An 11,433-nucleotide genomic window follows, 5' to 3' on the forward strand; every position below is an offset into this window, starting at 1 on the left:
TTTGGTTGCAGGTGACACATGTCATGCATAAAAGTTCTTAATCGCAGGAAATAAAACTTGCAAAGTAAAAAAATTAATAAATAATTAAATAAGTCAATACCATGGTACTATCGTGGTACAAGACTTTTGATATTGTGTATCAACCAAGTTTGAATCCTTTTACTGTCAATCAATTGTAACTAGTACCAACCTAATTGGTATGTTTGGTACACATGTTGGCTGGTTTAGTTTAACACCAAATTCTTACCCTTGCAAAGAAAAACCATGACTATGAACGAGAGATGTAAAAAAGGCCCGAAGCCTGGTCAGAGCCTAAACGTAGCTATGTTGAGGTTCATGCTAGACCTAAGATCCTGAACGGGCATAGATAAAAAAATAAAAAAAGCCTAATTGAGCCTATTTTCACACAAAACTGGGCATGAAAAAGTCGAAAACATTTTTTTTCTTACTAAAAAGGGGCGTTTCAGAACTGATTGTCTGGCTTGATGTGGCCAAACATCTGTGAAATCTGCCTCAAAAATCATGAACTCGATTAACCATGGTTATTGTCTCTTACGAGACGTTCTAAAAAACTGTATACTGATGGGATCGCAATGGTTTTCTTTGCAATGAAGAACAGCGTCATGAATCGAGCTCTCAAAGACCCAACTCCATTTCTCCTCCAAGAACTAGCAGAGGTTTTCAAGTTCATGACTCCTTGAAATCGGAGCCAAAATGGTCCAACCAAATCCAAGTACTTGTGCATCATTCTCTTTACCTTCGTAACGATAAAGCACAAATCTTGAGATCAACCAGGTGAAGAGACGGGTGTCGTCATAAACGAATCAGAAGATTCAATGTGGATTTGTTCGACAAAAACAGGATGACCCATGATGGCGTTTGAGGTCAGATCGTCATCATGAACAAGAGTGATGGCCATGGGAGATGGAAATGGTGGAAGGTTGAAATCAGATCTTGATGAAGAAGAAGAAGAAGAAGAAGAAATCATCTTTGGAAGGTGAAAGATTAGGGTCCATTTCAAGGATGGGTTGGATAACCAAGCTATCAATAGAGAGTGGGTGCGAAGCTGCTTCCATGGCGGAAAAGCACAAGAACGAGAGAATACCTTCATTTTACGAAAACACAAGAACACCCTTGTTACATAGTACATATGATAATACACATCAGGGGATCTGATAGAGTGCATACGGCGTGCTTAACGACCGAGGTCGTGCCAAAGGTCATTTGCATCTTTGATTTAATATCAAATATGATGGATTATAGTATAACATCAAAAACATTCTTATCACATGTAATAATATATAAATATTTAATAAAAGATGAAAGATTTGAACAACATTTAGGTATAAAAGGAACTTAATAATTCACAGTATACTACACTAAGCATACATATATATACATACATATATACATATATATACATACATACATACATATATATATATATATACATACATATATATATATACACACACACAACAACACACAAACCATCACATCTATATTTAACGCTAACCTTATCTATCTACATTCACTTTAAACCTCCCATCAACACCACCAACCAACCAACCTAAATATATCTTTCAACAAAATGCAAGTTTCACTTGCACCCATTCACCACCTACCATTGGTCGACTCTTGAAGCATCGCCATCAAACCACCGCCGTGAACCCTGCCTTCCGGCAGCGAGTACCCCACCATCTCCACCGGTCTACCTAAACCTACCGATAACAATCCACCTTCATGGTTATCTTGTACCAACTGACTATGGGAAGCACACAGACCAGTTTTGCCTCTAGCAAACTTATCGCATGGAGTTGAGTTTTGACCACCGGATGGTCCCGATTGGCCCCATGAGCACCGCTTTCCGCCACCATGGGCTTTGCAGAAATCGGTTCGGCCTTGGGCGCTTTTCCCGCATCCTTCTTGTTTGCATCTTTTGCCACCACCATGACGAACACAAAAACTAGTTCGGCCTCTGGCGCTTTTCGTACATTCCGCCACGGCACACCGCTTTCCGCCACCATGACTAACGCAGAAGAGAGTGCCGCCATGGACGCTCTTCGAACAGCCGCCTTCAAATGTGCACCGTTTCCCACCACCATGGCCTTTACAAAAGCTGGTGCTACCTTCTGCTCCCTTTGTACACCCTAAAAAGGTGCACCTTTTGCCACCACCATGAGCCTTACAGAACATCGTGCTCCCTTGAGCGCCTTTTGTGCAAGCTGGATAGCGGCACCGCCTGCCGCCGCCATGGGAGATGCAGAGGCCGGATACACCCTCTGCACTCTTGGTGCAACCTTCCATCTTGCACCTTTTCCCACCACCATGTCGTATACATAATCCTGACTTTCCCCTGGCGGCATGGGTGCAGCCCTCGTGGCTGCACCGCCTACCACCGCCATGACCGATGCAGAAGTCTGTACGACCTTCAGCACTCTTGGTGCAGCCAAGAAACTCGCACCGCCGACCACCGCCATGGGCCTTACAGAACACAGTCCTGCCTTCGGCTCCTTTGTGGCATCCATCACGCTGACACCTCCTCCCTCCGCCATGGGCAATACAAAATCCAGAAGCACCTCTTGCCCCCCTTGTGCACCCGATAAACCGACAATCTTTCACGTTTCCGTTACGCCGCTGCTGTGGATTGACAAACCCAGAATCGAATGAAACCGAGCCACCATGAATAACCAAATTCTGACCATTATGGCCATGAACATGGTGAAAAGGAGTTATAGGCTCTGTAAAAAGAGGTAACTTCCAACGAGATGATGTCGAGCCTTCGTCCACAAGTTGAACTCCGCCGGAGGTCATGGTGCTGCTCGTGACCGGTGGCCTAAAATTGAACGGAAACGATGCTTCACCAACAGCAGTGACATCGGATTGGACAGATCCAGCAGCGAGACTTAACTCAAGATCCACTTTCGGTCCTTGGGTTCTTGATGGATCGGAAGCACCATAATTCGGGTCCATTTTCAGGTCACTTAGCCGATGGAAGTTCATTGTAAGGCTCAAAGAATCCTCTTCGAATTCTTTGGCGGAAAACATGGTGACCCCGGAGTTCATAGAACAACCCAACCCAAGAGACAATGAGGACCCATCTTGCAAATCTATACCCCCATCCATGGAACTCTGCTTTCTCTTGCTTTCATTCGAATTTGGGGAGTCAAAGCTTGAGGGAAAACTGATTCCGCCATGAACAACTTTTCTAACACATTTGCAGGCGTTTGAACCTGAGATCGAAGGGAAATACTGAGGGGTATCAGCCATGTGGATTCAAGAACTCAAGAACAGAACTTTCGGAATCTTTCTTCAATAAATTCGCCCCCCACTCACAAACCCGGATGTGTCCACCCGATCCATTACTTGAATAACAGTAGGATGGAGGTTTGATTGAGTGAATAATCTGGCACTTACGCCTCTCCTGTTTCAAATCAAATGAGCTCATAAGGTGGTGATAATGTAGTATCAGAGCATTGAATGTGGGAGACAGACATGAAAGGAGCATTCAATGATGAATTAAGAGGAACATAACCATAATCACATAAAATCTCATTAAGAATCATTCTCAGCCTTTCAAACCCTTTTCCCACATAAATGATGGAAGGTTTCATCTTAGCAAACCATAAGCAGAACAAAAATTCATTTTCTTGGAACTCAAATAACTTAGAAATCAGCAGCTTGAGTACACATAAACCAAGAAAGGTCGTTTAACCGACAAAAAGATCTCAATCGTACAATTGGCAACAATAATATAACAGTTCAAATACAAAATAATCCATAAATCAATTCAATTCCACCCAAAAAAAAAAAAGAGAGAAACTCTTCAAGAATCTCAAACCAATTCATCAGTTCAAACAGATACACATCTTTCAGAGAAGCAACAAGAACACACCCAATTCATAAAGATCATCGTTTATGCTAATTTCGTACTGACGGATACCAAAACGAATCAAAAACTCAAAAACGATGATGAATTTCTAGCAGTTTATATGAAGAATCTTTACAACAGAAACAAGAAGCAGAAGAAACATAAGTTTGGTTCTTGTTCTCAGGGATTAAAAAAAAAACAGAGTAAACGACTGTTAAAAAAGAAAGAAAGAAAGGTGGGTGAGAATCGAAAGATACCTAAAAAGGGATGAAGATGGAGAATTAGGGGTTGATGGAGGAAAGAAAGGGTGAATTAGGGTTTGGAGAGGATTCGGAGGGCGGAGAGATTTGTTGAGGGGTGGTGGAGAAAGTGAGAGGGAAATTAAGGAAGCACCATGTTAAGAAAGAGGTGCACGGTGGTCTCCACGTGTATTTTTATCCTCTGCATTCCTCTCTCACGTGTTTCTCCCTCCTCCGTGTAATTTATCTTTTAACTATTTTTCCATTAAATAAAAAAAAGTAAGACTCACGGCGTCTTCAATCCGATAATAAAAACATGAAAATAGACACGTTTTCATGTTTAATCCAACATTAATATATTAAAAAAAATTAAGGGTTTTTAAGCTTAATCTCCATATTTAAGGTAAAAAAGGGTGGTCTTTATAAACAAAATATTAATATAATATTAAGCTTTTGTAAATATTAAATAGTTCAATATATATTAAATACTATCAAATTTTTAATTATTATCAAGTTTATATCGATTAATCTATACTATCTTATTAATCAAATTTGATAAATGTCTTAAAGTCTTAAAAAGGTACAAAATCTAAAACATAAAGTACTTGTTTTTAAAACACAAAAGTACTTGTCTTTTAAGCTTTCGTTGAGGAAATCTAAAACACAAAATGACTTTTAAGCTTTCTTCAAGATGACTTTTAAGCTTTCCCTACATAAATCTATATTTATATCTATACTATCTTATAAATCAGATTTTTCAAAAGTCTTAAAAACAATTTTTAATGTATAAAGTACTATACATTTATGTATAAAGTCTTAAAAACAACTCATAATGCATTAAATATTACTACTTTATGCATTTAGTCTTAAAATCTCTTAATCTACAATTAAAATAACATATAGTACAAGTTATCAATGCACATTATTACCTTTTTTTTTCATGTTTCCAAGATACTTTTGACACATTTCACTCATGTCTTCACCTTCTCATACCTCTATCTCTTCTCCTCATCCCCCAATGTGAAATTCAAATTGATATTCACCATGAGTTATTAAAAGTTATTTCATTCATCTCTCATTCAATTGTTCTAGAACTCTCGGTCTCGCTCTCTTGATTCTTTGCTCTTGGTATAAATCGAATATATTTGTAGAGTCGTTTAAATATATTGGATTTTAAACTGTCATACAATTTTTTTCATCGATAAACTGTAATTGGAACCATAACTCTTATTTATTCAAATTGTATTAATATGTAAAGACCAAGTGTAATTTATATATCGTTAAATCTTCTCTAATAAAACCAAAGAAACTTCAAAATCATTAAAATTCACGCCTCTCTGCCACATTGCTAGAGAACATTTAAAATAATAACATATAAGAGATTATATATATAATATAATTTAAAATAATAATATATAAGGAATTATGTGTATATATATATATATATATATAATATAACTTAAACTAATAATATACCAAAGAATTATATATATATATATATATATATATATAATAACAATAATAAAATATATTATATTATTTGATTGATTTTGATATTTTATGGTTTTAATGACCGATCAATTTTCAAGGTGTTTGACACCCCTATTAAGGTGTTGCCATTAGCACTCCCATTTATATATTATTGTTTTCATCACTATAGTTTGTAAATCGTGGCTATTTACATCCTTATCAATTATAATTAATTGTTGTTTCAATCCTTGTGGTTTACAATTCTTTATCATTTTGGTCTTTTTGTATTTAAAAAAATAAGAATTAGTTTAGGGATGAAAATAAAAGTAAAGTACAAACCATAGGGATGAAAATCACAATTTCTAAAAGTTATAGGAACGAAAAATGTAATTTACTCGATATATGTTCATATTGATTAATAGTTTAATATATTAAAAAAATATTTTTCTACAAAGATTTTTTGTTTTTAAAAATTTTAATATTAATTATATTATTAAAATGATATAATCAACCGAATATGTTTTAAAAATATAAAATATATACTATATTATAAAACATTTGACAAAAACTCTTAAAAATCATTTTTTATACATGAAATATTGTATATTACTTAAAATTCAATATTATAAATAAATTATGTATAAGTACAACTTATTAAAGCTTCATGTTTGAATTCGTGTAACTAATTACGGATAAACATAATCAAATATATGATAAACATCACATTTTAAATTATAAAAATTTAAATCTATACTATATTATAAAGCATTTGACAAAAACTCTTAAAAACCACTTTTTATGCGTAAAGTACTGTTTACTAATGCATATTACTTAAAACTCAAGATTGCAAATAGATTGTGCATAAGTACAACTTATTAAAGCTCCATATCTGAATTTGTGTAACTAACTGTAAATAAACATAATCAAATACATGATAAACATCTAATATAAATATAAAAAATCTAAAATATAATTCGGATAATCATTGAATTATAACAGAATACGTAATTGTTATCTTTAAAAAATTTATAATGTTAGACCAAAAATAAATTATTTTATCATTAAACTTAAATTATAATAAAAAATAAATTAAAGAAATTACTTAAAAAATGAGAACTTTTAAATAATTGATATGACATTAACATTGATATATTTTTTCAAAATTTTATGATATCTTCAACAAACACATAAAATCGTATCATAACATCGACAAAGACAAATAATAAAATAGAACATTAAAATCGAGATGTGTCTCGCTGCATTGCGCGAGTACTCTTCTAGTATTAAAAGCACTTAACAAAAACTCTTAAAAAATATTTTTTTTATGTATGAAGTACCGTATATTGATGTATATTATTTAAAATTTAAGTTTACAAGTAAATTATGCATAAGTACAACTTATTAAAATTCAAGATTACCGTAAATCAAACACGTATGCATTCACCATTTGAAAGTCATAAAATTTGGTTAGTTTTTTCCTCCAATTTTTTTAAAAACCTTTATTCAGAAATAGAGAAAATGTAAAAAAGATGATTGACTTTTTAAAATTTGAAGAACCTTTTAAAAATGGTTAAAAGCGTATTCGTGTAATATAATAATACATCTCGATTTTAATATTTAATTTTATTTTTTATTTATGTCGGTTTTATAATACAGTTTTATATGGGCATTGGTAAAACTATAATATTTTTGTGTTTGAATAAAATATAAATTAAAAAATAATATATCGATATCAGTGTCACGTTAAAAATTTAAAAGTTCTTGTTTTCTTATAATCTTTTTAGTTAAAATTTTCTATTAAAATTTAATTTAGGGGTCGTTTACCTAAATGCTTACCTGGTAAACACTTATCATTAGGAGTCAACGCTGTAATTTATTTTACTAAGTAAAATTGTAGTACATTAAAATGGTAGCGTATGCAACAATTTACCTGGTAAGCACTTACTCGGGTAAGAGTCGTTGCCCTCACTTACCGAGCAAGACTCTCTATCTTATCATTACTCCTACCGGGTAAGATTTTTGACACTTGTCATGTTCATCAAATAAGAAAAATTACTCGGTATGCATTTACCAGGTAAGCGTTTAGTAAACAACCCCTTAGTTCTCATAACAAAGTAATTTTTTTAGGTTTAATAATGTAAATATTTTATTTATAAAAATAATAATCAAGTATTTTGTTAAAACTCAATGATTATCCTGATTATATTTTAAATCTTTAAATATTTAAAAAGATATATTTATCATGTATTTAATTATATCTATCAGTTGGTTATATAAATTCAAACATGCAGCTTTAAAAATTGTACTCATGCACCATTTACCTATAATCTTAAATTTTTATAATACACATTATTAAACAGTACTAAATGCATTAAAAATGGTTTTTAAGAGTTTGTCTCGGATGTTTTATAATATAGTATAGATTATTTAAAAAGATAAACTTTTTTTTTCCTATCAATGAGAATCTTTGAGATTTAATACGGACAAAGACATAATATTTTATCAATTGTATTGAATATTTTAATAATATAATTAATATAGTAATCTATAAAATAGATTAACTGTTGAAATTAAATGTAATTTATTTTTGGAGAATTTGACTTTTCATTCTTGATTTTGAATTTTTTCTGGAGAATTTGTTGGATCAAGAAAATACTGGTAATAGTTTTCGTAAGATCATCTCTAACAGATTCTTAAATATAAAAAAATAAAGATTTTAGACAAAATTTTGCTCCAACAGTTTTCTCCAAAAATTTTACCAAAATGGAGAAAACAAGCGAAAGTGTACGAAATTCTTCAAATTTGGAGAACTCCCCAAAAATGATTAGACGAGAAATAAATAAATCTATTCATCATATTCTTACCAATAAGAAACATTGATATTAAATGTTTATGATTGATAAACAGTATTTTAATATGTTAATAAAACATTTTAATCTTTAAAATAGAGAATCTGTTGGAGTTGGATCTATTTTTTTTGAAGATTTTGAGTTTTGATTCTTAATTTTATGAAGATTCTGAAGAATTTTTGTTGAAAATTTCTCCAAAATGGAGAAAATAGAAATTTTAATCAAATTTTTGTTCCAACAGATTCTTCAAAATGGACAAAGGATTATAAAGAATATGAAATTCTTCAAATTTAGAGAACTCCTAAAAAATTATTACCATTGAGAGAAACGAATTTTGATATTCCCAATAATATGAAGCATTTGTGTTAAATGTTTAGAAAATGATATTTTATTACATGTATATATATACTAGTGGTGTACCCGCACGATGCAACGCAGGTGAATCACACTTCTGAAACATTATATATAGTTGTAGCTTTAAATGAGAAAATATTCATTTTACGAAAGTGTAAGAACACTCTTATTACATATGATAATACACGTACAGGGACGTATACAGATGACTTTTAAGTTGGGGGATTTTTTCAATCTTTGTTTACTTTTAAGTTAATTACCTTTCTAAAACTTTGTGTTAAAGTGTAGTGACTTTCGATTTTAGTGGTTTACAAAAACACATAATTAAAGTATGGGGAATATTGCTTTAAAAACAGTCTGATATTATTAAGCCAAGTTGCTGGAAGATCAGGAGGTATGTCACCCTCTAAACCCCTAACCTCTAAATAAATAGACCTCTACATACAATACAACTATGTGAAATGAATATATATACACTAATTTATATATATATATATATATATATATATATATATATATACACACTAATATGTTTTTTGGTGTTTGGTCCCTAGTGTCAAAGATTAGCCTTATGGTCCCTTGTGTAAAAAAAATTGGCAGAAAAAATGTGATAACTTGCTTTCTTTCTTTTCTCTTCTCTTCCTTATTTTAGACAAAAGTGAGAGAGCCATAGCAATAAAGCAAAGAAAGAAAAACCACATTTTTAACATCCAAATACTACTTTCCAACAACCCAAAAACACTACCATTTTCAATGCTATAATCCACAAATTCAAGAATATCATCCAAATAACAATATCAACCGTGAAATACAATCAAGGTTTAACAAAATTCAAATAAAAAATTGCATGCAGTTTACATAATTAGGCTATAGTCTACATGGATCCTTATTCCCATCTGCTTCTTCTTCTTCTTCTCCAAAGACAAAGGGACAACATGCAGAATGTAGCAACGGTCAGCTCTAATGACCGGAACGGAGGTCTTCTCTCCGACAGCATGCAACAACGGTCAACTAAGGTGACCGGAGTTCATCTTTATTAGACGTTGAGCAAGTCTCAAACCCGGTTAGTCTTATGGTCCCTTGTGGAAAAGATTTGGCAGAAAAATGTGACAACTTGCAAAAGGTGACCTTTGAAAATAATGGGGGTCTTGGGGTTGGTAATCCGTACGTGGAGGGATGAACTTGTAGAAGTGTTTTGGAGGATCTGTCATGACTGTTTGAAATTGTGTGTGTATTGGGTATCATGTGATATTGTATCTATAATCACAAAGGCTGGATTCATAATGCTGGAAAAGGAAATGCCGGAAAAGGAAGAGAAAGAAAGCAAGGTTTCACCATTGTAGTTTTACTCAATGCATAAAAACTTGTACTATATGCTTTGTGACTTGTAATTAAGAGTTTTTTGAATTTCTTGCATAAAATGGTTGTAATATATGCTTCAAGAGTTGTAATTAAGATAATGACCTAAATGCTTATATATGTAGTGTGTATATATATATATATATATATATATATAATTTGTTAGAGTTGAATGAAATTCATTTTTTAGGGATTTTGAGTTTTAATTATCCATTTTAGAAAATTTTGGGAGAATCTATTGGAGATATTTTAGGGTCTGTTTGTTAGTAGCTTAATAAGTTTGATAAGAGCCAGAAATTATATGGTACTTATACATGATTTTTTGGTAGTGGCTTAGACTATTCAGGTTAATATAAGTTAGCTTATTTTTTAAGCTTATTTCAAAGGCCCATTTGGTTGATCAAAAAGTAAGCTACTTTATAGGAAACGTTACTTCAAGTAACGTTTCAGTAAAGTCTGAGTTTTTGCCACTTTTTTCCGGTTACATCTTTTATTATTATTAATTGTTATTTATTGAAAATAATTAATTAATATATAGTTTTAAATTATTAGTTAATTTTAATTGTAAATTGTTTATTAATATGAATTACTTAGAATCATTATCAATTTTACCAATTTATTTTTATAGGGTATATTTCAAATGCAATCATGTTTATTTGTATAACCAATGCAACCTGATCGATTGAAATATTTATGGAAATGATAAGAGTTCATTTATTATGATTTAAATATTTATGGAAGATAACTAGAGTTCATAAATTATGATTGATACTTTATATTATAAAATAATCAAAACTTTTATGAAATCACATATTTATCAAATTAAATGTACGGTAGAGATTGAGTTGTATTGGTTATACAAATATAAAGACTTGTATAATAACTCACCTCTATTTTTATATTATTATTGTTTCTATTAGTATTCAATCCATATAATTGTTAAAAAATAAATATAACAACTTTAAAAGTATGATTTGGAAATAATATAAAAGTTAGAGTTAATATTTCTATTGTTTTATAAATAATAAAATTTTGATAAATATTAATAAACAATATTTAATCTAATTACATATCTATACTATCTTATTAAGCAAATTTAGCAAAAGCCTTAAAATCTTAAAATACTAAATGATCAAGATACCCTTTATACTACCCTACGTCACTTTTTCACCCCCTCATCTCCTCACATACACTCACCCCCTCACATACACTCACCCTCTCACAACCGATTTCTTTAAAACTATAATTTTAAATTTATATTTTATATCCATATGATTAGTTAATTAATTTT

The 11,433-nt window shown here is 31.5% G+C and overlaps 1 protein-coding gene across 1 annotated transcript; it reads right to left on the minus strand.

The window, feature by feature from the left end:
• Positions 1-1,453: 1,453 nt before the first annotated feature.
• On the minus strand, positions 1,454-4,238 carry LOC112508680. Its single transcript, XM_025113371.1, has 2 exons — positions 4,129-4,238; positions 1,454-3,424 (listed from the first exon to the last, which is right to left on the minus strand). The coding sequence occupies exon 2, from the start codon at positions 3,268-3,270 to the stop codon at positions 1,615-1,617; it is 1,656 nt and encodes a 551-aa protein (XP_024969139.1). The 5' UTR covers positions 3,271-3,424; positions 4,129-4,238; the 3' UTR covers positions 1,454-1,614.
• Between the last annotated feature and the right edge of the window lie 7,195 nt (positions 4,239-11,433).

This window comes from Cynara cardunculus, assembly GCF_001531365.2.
Source record: "Cynara cardunculus var. scolymus isolate 2C chromosome LG 3, CcrdV1, whole genome shotgun sequence".
Taxonomy (NCBI): domain Eukaryota; kingdom Viridiplantae; phylum Streptophyta; class Magnoliopsida; order Asterales; family Asteraceae; genus Cynara; species Cynara cardunculus.

Excerpts from the sequence above, each read along its gene's own strand:
- LOC112508680 (XM_025113371.1), bottom strand. The coding sequence starts at position 3,270 with ATGGCTGATACCCCTCAGTATTTCCCTTCGATCTCAGGTTCAAACGCC.